The sequence below is a fragment of the Leptopilina boulardi genome, unplaced genomic scaffold (assembly GCF_019393585.1).
Source record: "Leptopilina boulardi isolate dan_hultmark-lab unplaced genomic scaffold, ZJU_Lbou_2.1 LbouV2_177, whole genome shotgun sequence".
Lineage (NCBI taxonomy): Eukaryota > Metazoa > Arthropoda > Insecta > Hymenoptera > Figitidae > Leptopilina > Leptopilina boulardi.
Window position 1 is genome coordinate 115534 of NW_026137726.1, and position 20330 is coordinate 135863.

At 27.9% G+C, this 20330-nt stretch overlaps 1 protein-coding gene and 1 long non-coding RNA gene across 2 annotated transcripts in view; one reads left to right on the forward strand and one right to left on the reverse strand.

Moving 5' to 3' along the window:
- The window catches only part of LOC127277719 (uncharacterized), a 108685-nt gene that overhangs the window by 48881 nt on the left and 39474 nt on the right, over window positions 1-20330 (reverse strand). The gene's annotated exons all lie outside the window — the stretch shown is intronic.
- Window positions 1-20330, forward strand: part of LOC127277715 (phorbol ester/diacylglycerol-binding protein unc-13-like) — a 196689-nt gene that overhangs the window by 48744 nt on the left and 127615 nt on the right. Inside the window, exons 2-4 of the mRNA XM_051299028.1 lie at window positions 473-502; window positions 1493-1595; window positions 11946-12063. Coding sequence (XP_051154985.1) covers window positions 473-502; window positions 1493-1595; window positions 11946-12063 — 251 coding nt within the window. The remainder of the gene's footprint in view (window positions 1-472; window positions 503-1492; window positions 1596-11945; window positions 12064-20330) is intronic.

Below are 20330 nucleotides of genomic sequence, written 5' to 3' on the forward strand. Positions count from 1 at the left end.
AATTTTTTGTATAATACAAAAACTTTCTTAATTTGATTAGTGAGAATTTGTTCACTAATTCAAATTAGTAGAAATTTTCGCTAATTTTTAGTTAAATATTACTATTTGACAATAATATTACTATATTTGATTTACAATCACTTTTTTTACTAAAGTTTTAGTGAAAAATGAGTATAAATTTCATTAATTAAATTGGTGAACAAATTCTCACTAATTAAAATTTAGAGAGAAATTTTCTCCCTTACAAATTATATTAAATATTAACCAAATAAATTGTGTTAATTAAATAATAGTGAAATAAATTTAAATTTATTAATTATTAATTACAATACAGTTTATTTACTCTTTCTTTCTCTTTCTTAAAAGTAGGGTTCTATAACATAAATTAAATAATTATTAATTAAATTAAAGTAATTAACTACATAAATTAAATAAATAAAAAATTAACAACATATTTCTTTTTCTGTTACAGTAAAAAAGGCGAGATTCGTCGGGGTTCAAGGTTCGTATTATTATTAAGAAAATAAAAATATTAGTTGAAAAAAAAAATTTTTTTATGCTGAAAAAAACTATTTTTGCAAAAACAATTTTTATTTATAAATGTAAAATTATATAGTACTATAGCATGTAGTATTAATAGCAGCTGTAACAATCGATGTTACAATTGCCCTGATATATACTGTTTATAGTATCGCTTTCTATATTTTTTGCTCCGCGACTCTTTCTCTTACGATTCATTCATAAAAATAAAATAAGCTTCATAAAGCTTATATTTATGGGATATAATTTCGTTTGAAAAACGCTTTTTCATTTTGTTCCTCGCTTTTCAAAGCTTTTCTATATACAATATATATGTATACACACAATATAACGTACTGTAATTCATAAATTTCTTTCCCCTTGAATTCCTATCTAAATTCCTGAAGAAGAATTGGGAATCAAAAAATTGTTTTATGAGTTGTTGTTTGAAATATTTCGGTTGTCATAAAATAAAGAAAACGTTTTATAAAAAAAAAAGTTATACCTACAGCATATTCCATCAAACGTCATGTATATGCTTTGTAATGTGAAATAGGCCGCTGAAAAACGTTGAAGCTTTATTACCTCTCACTTTTTTATGTTTACCAACACAATTTCAAATTTGAATTTTTTTTACGTTTACCAAAATAAATATACCAAATATTTCAAAAAAATTTTATTTATTTTTTTAAACGAGTTTTAAATTTAAAATAAAAATTATATGAACAATTTTTTTTGAATTTTATCCATATCCATTTTATTCATATAAAAATAGTCTAAATATATATATATATATATTTAATAAACTTGCGAGTTGAAAACAAATTTTTCACTAAGTAAGTCATTTCAGACTAAATTAAATCTAGAAGCAATATTTTTTTTGTACATATAATTTTATTTGAATCGGTGATTGTTTTTTTTTCAAAGAAATAATTGGTTTTTAATAAAAGTGTTTTTCTTTTTCAATTTACAGCACAACAATGTAACTCCTACGTTGCTCTTAAACTGCAAAATGTCAAATCTACGACAGTGACTGTGAAAGGGGCCAACCCATGTTGGGAACAAGACTTTCTTTTGTGAGTAGAAAAATTATTTTATCAGTAAAATAAAACAGAACATATCAAAAAATTTTATATTTACACTGAAAAAAATATTTATTTGATTCAAATAATCGGTTACTTGACTATTATCAAATAATAATTATTGTAAAAATAATAATTATATGAGTAAAAATAATAATACCAAATAATGATACATAAATGCTATCCTACAATATATCTTATAACGTTGAATTTAATTTATTATTGGTTTTGTTTTAAATTATTTATTACTATATTTTCAAGACAATCAACGTTATCTACACTTTTAAATTATTAATTTTGCCAAGACTCAAAGTTATTTTATTGAAAATAACTAAACCTAAAAAATAGTTAAGAACCCGAAAAGGTAATATTATAATTGTAATTAGGAAAATCTAAAACCAGCTGAGGAATACTTGACAGCAACAATAGACCGCGGAGAGGGGAATAAGGATAAACACCAGTAATTAGACAAAATTTATAACAATGACACTATTTATTAATATTCACTTCAAATTTTAAAAAAAGTTAAGTAACGGCAGAAGGTCGAAAGACAAGATTTATATTTTATTTATTCAATTATACTTTATTGGGACTCATCGTCCATTTGACGACGACGATGACGCCTCGTATCATTTTTATTACACGAAAAAGAATAGAACACAACTTGACTCTACGAACATCAGGATGAGAATGAGAATAAAATGGTTGACGAGTCAAACTCGAAAGCGTTGCTAAACAGCGGCTTCACTTCTCGGTGTCATTAAGATCAATTAATATTTAATAACCCAGTAAGAAAAAGAATTGGGAGTAAGCGAAAAGAATTGTTGGCAACTTAAGCTGAATTCGGTTCGGCAAAAAAACTGAATTGGAACGTTACTGTAAATCATTTTTTTCTTACCGTGAATTCTTTTTTCTTGAACATTTGAATTGACGTTTGTTTATTCGAGTTAGCATTATAAATGAATAGAATAAATGTTTCGAAGTCTAAAAGAGCCGATTTGGAATAAGAAATATATAATTTTTTAAAAAGAAATAAAAGTGAAATGTGACAGATTTACCGATAATCGATACGCAGTCGTCGGTAACGCAGATCCCTACAATATCCGATGTTAAATTGATTGATGCGAGAAGTCCATAGGAAATTGACTGCTAGTATTGATTTGACAGATCGTCAACAAAACAGCAATTTCGTCTTTCTGGTGTTCTTGAATATTCGAGACTCTCATCCAAATATGTACACCAGGAAGCTCTTCCCTTGATAACTTCTAGTTTCTATGATAGATAGTGATGTCCTCAACGTCTTTGTGACCCGGCGAGAATCCTCAATGCCTCGCGAGAGTTTTCGTAACAGAACGAAAGGACAAATCAAAATCGAATTTATTTATTACAAGTCAACTATTAATCTGACGACTTTGGCAAGTTGGTTTGTTAATACGTGAATATATTATTTAAAGAAAATGAAGTGAGTATCAAAAGAAAACAATTTTTATAATTTATAACATTTCACAGACATTATGGCTGGAATCCCACCCTGGTGTCATTTATTTACTAAATTTACTATTTTTAAGTCATTTGTACGCTTCAAAATGCCGCGTTACAACCTATATTGCAACATATTACAAATAGTTTTTTTAAAAAAAATCTCTTTTTGAATGACAATGGGAAATATAAGAATTATATTTTCCTTACAATTTATACTGTCAATCGTAGTCGAGGCAATGTATTATTAATATACACTTTTTGAAAGTTCGAAGGCATTGCGTGAATTTCAAGTAAAACCTGAAAATGACAAACGACGAATATTTGCATCCTAAAATCTACATTTCCGGTGGCATGGTACGACCATCTGCCAATGAAATCGTATTCGCGGTATTTTCAACTAGTAACCCAGTTTCCACTTTCTGAAACTTGTTATGATCTAAGAAAATCGTAAATAAAGCATCCACGTTGGCGTCTTTACTTCTAAATCGTAAAATCCATTTATACCATTTATAGTTGAATAGTAAATCCTTCACTTCACCTCTTCAAGGACCCGTGAGCATTATCTTTCTCTCTCTCATACACACTCTCTATTTTATTTCGCTATGTTTAAATTTTACTATTTTCTGAATCGCGATAAGAAAATTTTAATTGATTTCACAAGGTTTATACCGATACTTTTAAATCTTTGAAAATGTAAAAAAGCCTTAAAATTTTTTTAAAAAAATTTCCAGACAAATTAAAAAGTAAAAAAAATATAAAAAATTGCAAATCATAAATAGATATTAAATAATTGGAATGTATCTGTTTTCGATAAAACAGTAAAGTAAATAAAGTTACATCAATTTCGTAATTGAATAATTTTACACAATTTCAAATAAATTAATTACGATAAATAATACTTAACTTATATATATTTGTAAATAAATGTTAGTAAATTTAACATTTCTTTTAAAAAATTTTTAATTTCGTTCATTAATTTTATTCATTGTCAATTAGTTCTTTATTATCTTCGTTTTTCATTTTTTTAAATTAATAATTTAGTAAATCGGACTTTTTTATATGTTTAAATAATAATTAAATTACTGATATTTAAAAATACGAACACTATTTTTATGAAAAAGACTAAATTAAGAAAGCGGAATTTCTTATTTTCGTTCAAATAAATTTAAATGTTTCAAATTTTCCCGCGTTGCACAAACTGATCGCGATGGAGGTTAGTTCGCTCAACGCCGCAAAGGGTGAGCCTGAGACAATTCTTTTCGCTGCTGAGATGTCGATAATAATCGGGGCGGTTAGGCTCGAGGCTTGGATAGAATCCTCAAACTGGTACTCGTACCTGAGTCTAATGGTACCACGAGGATCGGGTGCCCACTTGGACTTGTATTTGCTCCGGCAGATACTTGTCCTTGTTCCAGTCATCTGGTGTTGGATTCATAATGACAGTGGTTAAAAGCTCACATCGCTTAGAGCGAAACATTGAAAACGAAACTGATCCCAAAAGTGATCAGTTTTCTTTAAAACTGTCGACGTGTGAGTTGAGGCATAACAACTCGGGCAGGAACCTGCATAGTTCCTAGGGATTTGAAAGGTCCCGTCCTAAGTCGAGGATCCGTGGTGTCCTATCCTAACCAACGGAAAACGACGATATTAAGTTAAAGTGAGAGTCAGTGTTGTTGTACGATGACTATGTTAAACGAATATTGGAACAACGATATACAGCGAGAGTCACGAATCAATTTGCGAATTTCTGAAGAAAAGAGATAAGTTTAATGAGGACTATTGTCCATAGAAGTCATACCGTAGGTAAGCCGATAGGCCAGGTACAACGGACCCCATCTAACCTCCTTTTCGAAAGTGAAAATGGAGTTACATAATCGACCTTGTTGCCCACACTACTGCGAATTCCATTTTCTTACAAAAATGTATTTTTCTAACACACGCACCGAAAGTACACCGTTTCTTACCTGTGTAACGGAAGAAAAGTATGTCTTTTCCGACTAGCGGGAGGGAAAGTTACATTCCCTCCCGGTGACGTCACTAAGCGGGAGGAAAAGTAACTTTCCCTCCCGGTGATGTTATTATTAAGTATTAAATATTAATCAAAGTATGAGCAATAGTGAATCTCAAACGTCTGGTACACCACCAGTAGTAACTATACTGCTACCAGTAACAAACATACCATCATCAATAGTATCCACACTACCACGTTTGTACTTTCGGTATACGTGTGTTAGAAAAAATAGTATGTGCAACTCGGGAGGAAAATAATTTCCTCCCTAGATGCACAATATACTATTATCTATTCTTTGCACCAAGTACTGGCTTGTTCCACTTAAAAATTTCCTTTTTTGAAATATTCCCTCATTCATTACACGTCTGACTGAACAAAAAACTAAATTACTTAAAGTCGCGTATAAATAAATTAAAACTCGTTATAAAATTGTTGCCGGCCTGACCCAATACTGACTCACACTACTTCAAATAGTCATTTTCTAAAAACAGTCATTTACTTAGGAGATGTCAGACTGAAAAGAGAACTTTACTATATGTACTTATAGTCATATTTTAGTGAACTTAAACTAAATTTAATAACATTAATAGTACAAGCAAGATTTAGATTAAAATATTTTAATTCTAACTTTTTGTTGTATACACTTATCTATTTTTTCGACATTTGACTATAGTATAATTCATACTACTAAAAACCGTGTTTTAGAATATTGGAACTATTTTTTTAAAATTAGTTATGGTCCAACCAAGCGCGAGCTTGTACTATTTAAAACCGAGACATAGATCTATACTACTAGAAATTATATTTGTATTCAAATTAAATATACGTACTTCCTTTTTGTCATTTAATAATAATTACAAGACATGTAAACACAGTTTTCCTAAAAGTCTCAAATTGAGACCAAAAATTGCATCAAATCTTTGCAACGTTTTGATGCACATAAGTTATATCAAAAAGAGATCGTTTTGTGTATAATTTTTAGAAATGATAAACGAAACGGTCTCATTTTTTGATGCAAAAAATTTAATCAATTTATATCAATCATGGCCGAATTGAATCTACTCATAATTTAACGAATTTTTTTCAGATATTTTGGTAATAGTACAATTGCGGAGACCATTTCACTATTTAATTCGAAAATGAAAACAACAGAAAATCAAAGACAATGTGCAATTTGATAATTAAAAAGTGACAGCTTATAAACATAACCTAAAATGCAGGAGAAAAAATTTGGCGATAAAATCAATATAGCCGAGCTTTTTAGAAGGTAGATGGCAGTTTTGCTTTTTATAAAAACGATTCAGAAAAAATTTAAAGAAAGAAAATAGATGAGTGCTGCCATCTACCTTCTACAAAGCTCGGCTATATTGATTTTATCGAGAAATTTTTTCTCATGCATTTTAGGTTATGTTTATAAGCTGTCACTTTTTAATTATCAAATTGCATATTGTCATTGATTTTCTTTTTTTTTCATATTCAAATTAAATAGTGAAATGGTCTCCGCAATTGTACTATTATCAAAATATCTGAAAAAAATTCGTTTAATTTTGAGTCGATTCAATTCGGCCATGATTAATATAAATTGATTAAATTTTTTGCATCAAAAAATGAGACCGTTTCGTGTATCATTTCTAAAAATTATACACAAAACGATCTCTTTTTGATATAACTTATGTGCATCAAAACGTTGCAATAGAAAAAGAGACAACCAAGTTTACTGTGAATAATAATTCACTGACAAAATTCTGTGTTGATCTAATTCAAATTAGTCTTGTTCAAAAAATAATTACATATTTACAGTTACTTCTATATATTGATTAAATGATTATTCCTCGTGTTTTAATTAACAGCAAATAAATATACTATTTCAGAATCATATTTGTTAAATGATTTTTTATTTAAAAGCACAAAATGCTTTTCCTTTATTTCAATATTAATTGTAATATTTTCTAAAAAAATTACAATTTTTTGAAATACATGAAGTGAAATACATATTTTAATAACACAGGAAAACAAATTTGGGTAAACTTTTTGATCAGGAAAAGTAAGAACGTTTTTTAAGAGCATTTGAACCTTCGTGACGTCACAAATCATGGCGCATGACACGCAAACTTCTCAGGTATGTGAAAAGCACAATTTTGAATATTTAAAAAAAAAACCTTTTAGAAAATGTTCAGAATAACATAGACTCTGTCTGTTATGTGCGGAAAATTCAAAATTTTGCGTTTAAAACGTTTTTTAAACAATGTTAAGGTCACAAATCATGGCGCATGACACGCAAACTTCTCAGGTATGTGAAAAACACAATTTTGAATATTTTTTAAAAAAACCTTTTGGAAAATGTTCAGAGAAACATAGACTCTGTCTGTTATGTGCGAAAAATTCAAAATTTTGCGTATAAAACGTTTTTTAAACAATGCCTACATATAAGCAATTCGTGTATTTTTCCTTACTTGTGACAACCAACTTAAACATTGTTTAAAAAACGTTTTAAACGCAAAATTTTGAATTTTCCGCACATAACAGACAGAGTCTATGTTATTCTGAACATTTTCCAAAAGGTTTTTTTAAAAAATATTCAAAATTGTGCTTTTCACATACCTGAGAAATTTTACGTGTCATGCGCCATGATTTGTGACGTCACGAAGGTTCAAATGCTCTTAACATATTTTTTACGCTGAATTCGAATCTATCGTTAGATTTTCTGTAATACATCAAATTTCAAAATGGCGGATTCAATATAGCAGACGAAAAAATAAAATATTATTTTTCTACGCGACATTATTAATAATAAAGCATTATTAAATTTCGGCAAATCATTGATTATTTATTTGAATTTCTATGAAATTTATAAATTAAAACATTAACAAATGGAATTAATTGAAATAAATAAAATTAGAATTTCATTCATTCAATTATCGACTAATTATACTCACAGAAAATAGGTGGGTAAAAAGTTGTAAAGATAGAGGATAAATTTGTGATGGATAAAAATGTTACTAAAATATTACTAGAAAAATGGATGTCATATTTGAGTAAACTGTCTAATTTTAATAAAAATATTAGTAATTTTACACTTAACTTATTAAATCCACAAATTTTATATAAATAAGTAATTGCATATGGAAATATTTTGCCTATAATTATTGTCTATTAATAAAAATATCCTTGACTAATACAACTGACAGCTGACGACAGTGCGTAAATAATCAGAACTGGGAAATTACAACTCAACATCTGTTTTGTTGCACGAAAGCAGAGTTGGGTAGTAACTGAATTTTTTGTGCATATCAAACTTGTGATATCTTACATTATAAAAGTATAATTAAATCACAAATATGAGAGATTCTTTTTCAATCGCCCCAGCCCAAAAAGTCAATGTTCTGGGATTGGCTTCATACTTTGGTAAATTGTTGTCCTATATGATAGTAATAAATCCCTAAAATATAAACTCATTAAAAAAATATTTGTAGAAAGTAGAGGGGGTTGAAGTTTTGACGTTAAGGGTAACATTGTCATTTTCAAATCCGTTTAACTATGACAAAAGTAAATGGATTTTAATTTATCTATAATGAATTTTATTGCATTTTTCACGTACTTTTCAAAAATGTATACGAAATTTAAAAAAAAAAATTTTAACCCCTTTTTTTCAAAATCAACCCTTATTTTTCAATTTTCACCCCTTCGGGTATTTTTTTTTTTTTTTTTTTTATTTTCATTGGAAAGCTGAGGTTTTTTCCGATGAGCTATGTAAATATGAAAATGGGACAACAATAATTTTGTGAGTAACAGAATATTAAAGTAGGCGGTGCCGATAAGGGGTGTACCTGGAGATCATCTTTGAGGATTTAGATAGGCACCGCCTAATTTAATATTATGTTTCTCACAAAATTATTGTTGTCCCATTTTCATATTTACATAGCTCATGGGAAAAAACCTCAGCTTTCCAATGAAAATAAAAAAAAACAAAAAAAAATTCCCGAAGGGGTGAAAATCGAAAAATAAGGGTTGATTTTGAAAAAAAGGGGTCAAAAATTTTTTTTTAAAAATTTTGTATACATTTTTGAAAAGTACGTGAAAAGTGCAATAAAATTCATTATAGATAAATTAAAATCCATTAACTTTTGTCATAGTTAAACGGATTTGAAAATGACAATGTTACCCTTAACGTCAAAACTTCAACCCCCTCTACTTTCTACAAATATTTTTTTAATGAGTTTATATTTTAGGGATTTATTACTATCATATAGGACAACAATTTACCAAAGTATGAAGCCAATCCCAGAACATTGACTTTTTGGGCTGGGGCGATTGAAAAAGAATCTCTCATATATATGAAATGTATTGCTGAACGAAAATTTTATAAAGTAATAAAGCAGAAGGATTTGTGAAACAAATTGGGAAACGTGAAGCAGGAGATAGTTGCAAAGTTTTCGACAATTTAGAATCTCGTTATATTCTCGAGAATATAACCGAGAATATTCTCATAGCGGAGGACCTACGTTAATTTACTATAATGTTTAAAGTTGAATTCACATGGAGGAGTCAAAATCATAGGTTTCGAATAAATAGAATTTATTAAAAATAAAAATATACAACTATTAAAATAATTTTAGGTTAAGTTGTCATCCAGACAATATGTGACGCTCCACGAGAAAAGACACCTAACGTGACATCTAATTGTAGGTTATGTTTAGTGACAGTTTTAACTACTTGTTAAAAAGTCCCTTTTTAATTAGATCGAATCAAAATTAGTTTTTACGAAATTTTTTAGGTATAATAAAGATTTAAAAATGAATGGTTTGCATTAATAGTTCATCCTCTTTGTGTATTTTCTATACTACTTCGTGGAAAATACCACGAAGTAGTATAAGGAGCACACACTCTATAGGGGCATTGTCGACATATCAATTACTTTAATTATTATTAATTATTATTTTGTTCTTTTTAAATTTGAATATTGTCTGGATGACAACTTAACCTGAAATTAATTTAATAGTTATATATTTTTATTTTTAATAAATTCTATTTATTCGAAACCTATGATTTTGACTCCTCCATGTGAATTCGACTTTAAACATTATAGGAAATTAACGTAGGTCCTCCGCTATGAGAGAGATTCTAAATTGTCGAAAATTTTGCAACTATCTCCTGCTTCACGTTTCCCAATTTGTTTTACAAATCCTTCTGCTTTATTACTTTATAAAATTTTCGTTCAGCAATACATTTCATATATATTTGTGATTTAATTATACTTTTATAATGTAAGATATCACAAGTTTAATATGCACAAAAAATTCAGTTAAGGTGCTTATATACCTCAAATTTCGATCAGATGAACATTATTTCTGGACCGTGAAAATGCGTGAAAAGTCATTTTCACGGCGGGTATTTTTGAATTGTTTTAAACAAAAAATGTTTTTTTAAAGAAATATAATATTAAATAATTGTTTTAATATGTAAGAACACTTTAAAATAGTGATAAAAAGATGATTTGATTGAAAAATTTAGCAAATTTTGCTTTAAAACGTTTCTGCTACAAGAAAGTGTAAAATGACGATGTTTGTGCAATGGTTTGTACAGTGTACATGTGTACATGTTTCTTTCAGTTATTCGAAACAATTAGTTGAATTTAAATTTATTTGATAAACATTTCAACTTACCGATTTATTTTCAGCACTCATTATTTATTACAAGTTAAAAAGAACCGACATAACATGTACAAAACTCTGAGAGACACTAACAAGGAAGAAGCACTGTACAAACCATTTCACAAACATCGTCATTTTACACTTTCTTATAGCAGAAAACGTTTTAAAGCAAAATTTGCTAAATTTTTTAATCAAATCATCTCTCTATCACTATTTTAAAGTGTTCTTACATATTAAAACAATTATTTAATATTATATTTCTTAAAAAAACATTTTTTGTATAAAACAATTCAAAAATACCCGCCGTGAAAATGACTTTTCACGCATTTTCACGGTCCAGAAATAATGTTCATCTGATCGAAATTTGAGGTATATAAGCACCTTAACACTATATTATATTATTCTACAACGATACGATAATTTTTAATAAGAAATCACTTCATTTGATATGAGATCCAGATTCACCAGATATAATTTTGCCGACTAGTATTGAAGAGACTTATTTTCCCCTTTTTTAATATCAATTTCCTTTAATTCTAAACTCTCTAATTATATTATTATGAGGCGATATTGGCTCTACGAGACGATAATGGTTTCACGCTACGTTACGCTAACAATGTCCAAAAAGGATTTGCCTCGTGGCTTTCGACGAGCCGGTTGCCTCTCGATTAGTCTAGCCTAACCCAGAGACTTGCGGGTGGACTCACACTCTTCTGCTACCTTAAGGCGCGAAAACTATTCAAATTTAAATCATCACACACAACAATAATGCAAACTCAAACAATTATGGTATTAAATATTGTTATCATATATCGAAATAAATTTTACTCGATCTTGAGACGTGTCAAAAAAATGTCACTTTACAAGTGAAAAAACGGATTGTTGCTTTGAAATCAGAAAAACGTTAGTAATAGAGTTTTGTTGCTCGGGTCCAAAACCTTGTAAAACTGTGTAATTAAGAAAATGGTAATTATTTTATTGACTGGCTGACCAAACACTGTCTTATACTACTTAAGAAATTTATCTTCTCTAAACTCTCATTAAGTACAGTGGTCCTTTAAGTTTAAATCTCTCAATTTTATTGAAATCACATTTTATTTTTCTAATTTTTCATTTTATATTCATATTTTATTTATTTATATAATGCCTATATAAATAATTAATATATTTTTATTTAATGTTAACGTTTGACTTTTACAGTGAGACTAACGACGTCAACACCGGTCTTCTTGTTGAAGTTTGGAGCAAAGGGATGCTGTGGGACAGAGCCCTTGGTTATCACTACATACCGCTGCCAGAAGTTTCTTACTCAAATGAGGTAACAAATAATGAAAACCACAATACAGTTGTCGAAAGACAAGAGGAAACACAAAAACATGATATACACAAGGACATTTACAAGTAACACAAGCTTATCACGCAACTGACACGTCAATCGATAACAAACAGTATAACTCACATCACTCGCGAATCTATGACATGGCACACATTATCAAAAAATCAATTTTAGTTTATGCTTTTTGTGTTTTCCTCAAAAATTGCATATGGCTGATTCTCCGCAAAGGCGCGTGTGTTATTCACAAGTAACACTACCCAACTGTTAATCACCGATTTTGATGAAACTTGTCACACTTTTAAAACATGGAAAAATATTGAACACGTAATTTTTTATATCGGCCCGTTTTGAGTTTAAAGGGTAGAAAACACCCTTTTTCAATTTAAATGATGAAAAGCAGTATTTCATACGGAATTTACTAAATTTGCTTGAAACATATTACTCGGGGGTTTTCGAGGTCGCTGATTACGAATCTGAAGTCAGATTTTAAAAATTCAAAATGGCGGATTCAATATGGCGGACAATAAAATCAAAAACTAATCGGATTTGATTGAAACTTGTTAGTCGGGGGTTTTTGGGGTCACCGATTACGAACCTGATATCAGTCGGGTAGTTGATTACGAATACGCTGTCAATTTTTAAAAATTCAATATGGCGGATCCAATATGGCGGACAATAAAATTCAAATTCACTCGAATTTGCTTGAAACTTATTACTCGGGGGTTTTTGGGGTCGCTGATTACGAATTTGAAGTCAGATTTAAAAAATTCAAAATGGCAGCTCCAAAATGACAGACAACTTTTTAAAAAATTCATTGCGTTCGCTTAAAACTTATAACTCGGGGGTTTTTAGTGTCGCTGATTACGAATCTTACCTTTGTTGGTTGGATTATTGTTTCTTTCCTTTACTGGTTGGATTATTGCTCCTTACCTTTACTGATGGATTATTGCTTCTTACCTTTGATGGTTGGATTATCACATCCTGCCATTACTGGTTGGATTATCACATCTCGCCTTTACTGGTTGGATTATCACATCTCGCTTTTACTGGTTGGATGCTTCTTGCCTTTGTTGGTTCGATTATCATATCTTGCATTTGTTGGTCCCCCCCCCCCGAGTTATAAGTTTTAAGCGAACGCAATGAATTTTTTAAAAAGTTCTCTGTCATTTTGGATCTGCCATTTTGAATTTTTTAAATCTGACTTCAAATTCGTAATCAGCGACCCCAAAAACCCCCGACTAACGAGTTTCAATCAAATCCGATTAATTTTTGATTTTATTGTCCGCCATATAGAATCCGCCATTTTGAATTTTTAAAATCTGACTTCAGTTTTGTAATCAGCGACCTCGAAAACCCCAGAGTAATATGTTTCAAGCAAATCTAGTAAATTCCGTATAAAATACTGCTTTTCATCACTTAAATTGAAAAAGGGTGTTTTCTACCCTTAAAACTCAAAACGGGCCGATATAAAAAATTACGTGTTCAATATTTTTCCATGTTTTAAAAGTGTGACAAGTTTCATCAAAATCGGTGATTAACAGTTGGGTAGTGTTACTTGTCAGTAGAAAAAAAAAGTTATGAATATTTTGTATGGCTCAACACAGATATTTCATTCTTGAGCACTAAACTTGAAGATTATAATTTTTTAAAGGTTTTAAATGAATTTCTACTTTACAGTATTTTTACCAAATTTTTATTTGTTATAATTTTTATTTTACAGAATTTCGATTTACACAACAAGAATTCTAATTCTATCGAATTTTAATTTCGGATAATTGTTTTATAATTTTAACAGAATTTTAAGTGCTTCGAATTTTTAAATGTTAATATTTCTAATTCACCGTATCTTAATATATCAAAATTTTTATTTGTACGAATTATTATTTGGTAGATTTCTTAAAACGCCGAATTTTCATTTATCCGTAATTGTAAATGGACAAACAAATAGTCGACAGAAAGATTTCGGCGATTTATTTAAAATTCAATCATGATTTTTTTTGATAATTTCTGTTTGGTTAATTTTAAAAATTGCACCAAAATCTACCTGTTGATTTTATACTCGACCATTTGTAATTTTGGATAAATGAAGATGTCTTTTTAAGAATTATATCAAAATTCATGCAAATAAAAATTCGAACAAATAATGTTTTAGTGTAGTAGAAATTTTAACATTTAAAAATACTTATCACTTAAAATTCTGTTAAATAAGAATTATGCTAAATTAAAATTCGGTTAAATTAGAATTCTTTTAAATAAAAGTTTGGTATCTAAAAATTCTGTTAAGTAAAAATTTGTTTGAAAAGAAATTCTAATTCGAAAAATTACTTTTACTATTATCAAAATAAGTTTCTGAAAATATTACAACAAAAAAAAATTGTTAAATTTATAAACCATTGAAATTTTTAGCAGCCTTAAAAAAACGTTTCTCTATATGTACAGCAATTAATAATCCTTTAATTGCGCTAATTGTTTTTCTTTCACTTTTAACAAAATTATAATAGGCATAAAGTGAAAACAATTTTGATTAATCAACTTTTTTAGCGGTAGTACTTATATAAAGTTAAAGTGTCCTACTTTGCGAACGGTGAACACACAATAAATAAACATTTCTTTTAAACATAAATTAAAAAGTTTTGTAGTGATAAAATTATTGCAATTTATTTAGCGCAACGCGCGTGAAACTTTGTTTCATTATATGAATGAAGTTTGCTTTTTTCTCGTACAATACTTTCGCGCGCACACAAATTTATGTTTATTAACATACACACACATATATTTATATATGTTTAAAAATAAATACACAATACAGCTAAAGCTCAATCAACTTTTACAAATTGAAATACAAATGGGGCAAAATTTCTCAAGTGATCTAATAGCAATAATGTCAACATTGGATTTTTTGAAAAAATCATAACTATTGTATAAAAGGGTGTAAAAAAATTATAAAAGAGGTTTTTTTCTTGAATGGTGAAAAATTTTTATTTAAAAATTCAAAATTTACCCCTTTTTGAAAATAACGGAAAATAATTTTGAAAAAGTAAATATTTACTTTGTAAATATAATTACCTGGTATTCTTGTTCATTATTTTCATTGAACACTGTATTATACACGCGCATATAGTTAAATCAAAATTTCGCGCGCGCCGACCCAACTTACTGAACGTTTGAAATGCGGACTGACATTTTAATGATTCCGCTTTTGTGTTTTCATCGTTTTCACTTGTGCTTGTTTACATTTTTATCAACTTTTATTCTATTTGTTTTCTAATATTTCGTGAGTGTTGATTATTCTTTGAACGTTTCCCCCAAAAAAGAAGTATTAATAAATCAATCCCAAAAGAACCGATTTGAATTTGAGGTCTCAGCACTTCAGTAAAAGTTATTTACGATAAGTCTTTTTACATGCATTATAGGTTAGGGCGTTTCACCATGCCCCTTAAAATTTCTAATCCTTTCTTTAAATAGACAGTGCATGAAAAGCACATAAAAAGGTATCGAAATATCTCAATGGTCAAACAAAAATCGAATTTTTAAATTAGAAAATAAAAAAAAACATGAATTTCGCTTACAAAAGTATCTAATTCAATGTTCATTTTATGAAAATTACTTTATATTATTGTTCCACAATATTTTTGCAGCTGATTGGCCCAGGCCAAAATAGCGTGCACTTATTTGAAATAATTAAATTTATTAAATATTTAATAAAATAATTGTAATTAAATTATGAAACATAAATTAAAAATTAAATTGAATCGACAAAGAATAGAAGCAACAGATACGGCCAAAGGCCGTCGAAGGTGCTAGTAAACAAATAAAACAAAATGCCATTTTTTTTGTTTTCAAAATAATAATTAATTAATTAATGTTAATAAAAAAAAGAATAGTTATGATTCTTAAAAAAATCCAGTATGTTTACATTTGACCAAATTTTTAATTCTTCTTCTCCTTCTACAGTTTTTGATAAAAATTAATAATAATTTATGAGTGAAGTACTCACGTAAATGTTATACAAATTGCAGCCCGATATAACTTGTTTTTAATTGGATCACTTTAGAAATTTTGTCTCATGTACAAGTAATTTTTAAATAACTTTATCATTACACCCGAGCAAGTTATATAATTTACAAACAATTTTTCAATTTTAATCTATTATTTTGTTTCGTTATCAAGAACAAGTGTTTTATTTACGAAAAATTTGTTTTTATCTCTTTGGGTTTGGACGTTTATTATTTTTGAAAACTTTGAAAGCAATCCTTTTTGCTGTAATATAGTAGAGCTCTTGGGAATTGTTTTTAGTTTTCGGATAAACAACCAATATATTTTAAATTACTTGAATATTATAAAACAAATTTTTAACCTAGTTTAAATAGGTAGTTTATTGATTAATATAAATAGTAATAAAACAAATAAATAATAACTATAACAAATAATAATAGTAATACATTCTTAAGGTATATATACAAAATTTTTCAATATCTCAAGTACAATTTTATGGTTTTTTTTAAAATAACCCTATATTTTCAAAAAAAAACACCTCCCTGAAGCTGGCTTCGACGCTCGGCGTCAAAAATTATTTTTCATGGTACCAAAAATATCAAATCATTTTTAAAATCGTTTTGTGTCCACATAATACCTTAAAAAGTATTTCTCAAGGTATTATTTGTACGGAAAATATTTTTAAAAAAATAATTTGACATTTTTGGTCCTGTAAAAACAATTTTCGGCTCTGAGCGTCGACGCCAACTTCATGGAGGTAAAAAAAACTCGAGACACGGAAAAGTTATATTTAGATTTAATCGATTCAGTTGAAAATACTCTCATTTTATGTCTTCCGGCGTAATCCACAATTTATGTAAAAAAAATTCTCGTTTGTTTCTCTTTTTTTAAAAAAAAACAAATATGCATGAATAATGCCTAAAATTTGTTAGAATTTTTATTTAATAGAATTTGCTTTTAGACGAATTTTCATTTGTTCGAAATATTATTTGACAAGAATTTTCCGTATAACCTATTTTTCATATTACAAAATGTTTACTTAACCGAAAATTTATTTACCAGAATTTCTATTTGACTGAATTTTTATTTATCGTTGTAATAAAAATTTGACCGATATATTTCGGCGCAAATTATAAAATTAACCAATCATAAATTATCCAGAAAATTTTTATTGGTTAATTTTAAAATTCTCGCACAAAATATTTATGCCAAATATTAATTCGAACAAACGAAAATTCTGTGGAATAAAAATTTGATTAAAAATGGCTATTGTCTAAATGAAAATTCGATCAAATAAAAATTCTGAGACATAAATATTTGGTTTTGTAAAAATTCTGCAATAAAGAAAATCGGTTTAATGAAAATCCTGTCAAAAAGTAAATTTGATAACTTCAACTTTTCCGAAAGTTGACATAGTAGTGGTGCCAAAAATTTTCTGAAATTAGTTTCGGACTTTATAATTCAAATTCTAATCGTAATTGATTCTTGTTGATGCTGTTGACGTCATTGACAACTGTATTAGTTTTTTTTTCTGTGAAATTTCATACTTTAGGATATTTTATTTTTGTACATTAAGGGCTTTACAAAAATAAATTTTGGATCTTTTATGATCTTGATCTTTCTTTCATACACTACTAAATTCGAAAAAGAAAATTCTATCAAATAAAAATTCTAACAAATTAATTTTAGTTTAATTAATTAATAAATGTATTCTAATTAATTCATTCGTCACATTGATACAATATAAAAAAAAATTGTAGGTATTTACACACAAACACAAAGACAGAAAAATTCAAAACAGAATAATTATTTTCAGACTTCTCAATTAAAGAAAAAAACATCGAGATATATGTTAAAAAGTCAATCAAAAAAGAACTTCCCGTGTACATACGAAAAAGCAAAAATAGAAAAATGATTTTCGAATTTTTCCCATATAATTAAATATATTAAAGCAATGAAATACTAGTAATGTGTATGTGTGACCTATTAGAATCGTATATTTCACGTTTCTATTGTCAGCACACCGTCCATGTGCTGACCCGATATTTTCCTGATTATCACATTCACAGACTTAATCGACCGGAAATGGAGTTTGGCACTTCAGGCACCGCAGTATATTTGAGATAGGTGACATGATTTAGCACATGTGATATACATGTATATATATAGGTATATAAACTCGACATATTACCGTCTGTATATAACAAGTGTCACCTATTTTTATTTTTCTTGCCTTTGAATATAAAGTTGAGACGTAGTTTTTGCCTTTGCTACGCGAGTCCTCAATAAACGGTGTGTGTTCATACGAGCACTATACAAATAGGTATTTTCAAACAATAGAAAATAGGCCAGTGTATGCTTGTAAAAGGACATAACACGCTTTTCTTACTGACGTGCTAACTATACACATCATCAGATAGATGTTATAAATGTTATGAATTTCATATATTATTTTATATCAAAATATTTTTAATTTAATCCTTTTTGTAAAAATCAAAAAATATTTTCCACTTTTTTTTCAAAAAAGACATTTTTTTAAAAATTTAACTAGGAACCGTCATGGAATCAAAACAAAATTAAAAAATACTTTTTTCTAACACACGCACCGAAAGTACATCATTTCTTATCTGTGTAGAGGGAGAAAAATATTTCTTTTCCGGCGAGCGAGAGGGAAAGTTACTTTCCCCTATAAATTGTTAATACTGACAAGTTATCAATTTATGAAAATTTATTTTCTAAACTTTAGACAAAATATTATTAAAGTTTCATTAAAAAATTAATAATTGTGTTCAATGCTTTATTAAATATTTGTATTTTCGGTATATGTGTGTTAGAAAAAATAGTATGTGCAACTCGGGAGGAAAATCTGAATCAAAAGTCAGATTTATTTTCAAATTAGTTTAACCTTTAACTGGCACAATTCGATACGTAAATGGCACAACGGGTCTGCTGGACCCGATATATTCAAACGTGTATTGTACAGCCGGTATTGAATATTTTTACACAAAAAATTAATCTGAGGTAGCTTATGATATGTTTTTTAAAATTTCATTAGTTTTACAGAGATTAATTTATTTTAAAATAGTTGAAAAAAATTGAGTGTTTTTACTTAAAAATTCATGAGTTATTTAAGGTATATCTCCGGCTTCAGTGGTGCTTAGTTCCTTGCGACTAGTTTATATCAATCAACAGCTCACTTCACTGTCGTGTTTTCTCTCTCTTTCTCAGGCGAGTAATATACTTGACTCTCTTGAAAAATCTATAAATAACATAATTTTTCTACTTCAAAACGTTGTAATTCAAAAATTAGCATGGATACCCCTACTAAAATTTCTTTTATATTATTCTATTAATTCAATTCTACAATATACTCGTTTTTAAAAAAAATTTATCGAAAACTTTTTAAATAATTCAATAAAATGTATGAAGTTTTGCATATTCAGATTAGGAATCCTATGTGAGTTTTTAGGTTAAAATTAAAAATTTATAATTATATTAATGTTTGAAGCGAATTTATTTTTTTGTATCGAATTAGTTGTATCAAAAAACTTACAAAATTACTAAGATTATGTCAAACTAATATATTAAAATTTAAAAAATATTCAAAAGCTACTCATTCAATTAATTTGAGCACGAAAAAATGCTCAGGTCTACTAGACCCATGGTGCCAATTAAGGTTTAAAGGCCAAAAAGCAAAATTTTTATTAAATCGATTTTCTATAATACAGAATTTTTATATAACCCAAAATTCACTTTAAGGAATTTATATTTCTTCAAATCTTCATTTGTCAGAATTTTTATTTTGCTCGAATTTTCATTTAATGTAATAGTAATTTGAATGAATTTTTATTAGATAGAATTTCATTGTATAAAATTTTCTTTTAAATGACAAAAATTCAATTATATGTTCAAACATTTATACTAGTTTAGAAAATGTTTCTTCTTATTGAGAATTTTTTTCTTTTTTAAATTTCAAAAGATCTTTTTTATCCAATTTTTCTTCATTCTTTTTTTTTTTTTAATTTAGAAAAGAGTCGTAGAAAAATTGACACTGAAATACTTGAGTCAAAAGTAAAGTTTGAAAAGAGAAAATGGAAGAAATACTAAAGAAAATAAATGAAGTTGAATGAGAAAACTTATATATAACAATGAATAATGTGAGTCTAATAAATTATAATAAAATATATATTAATGTGAAAGTAAATTGTAAATATTATAAAAGAAAAAACAAAATTCAAAAAAGAGGTTTATGA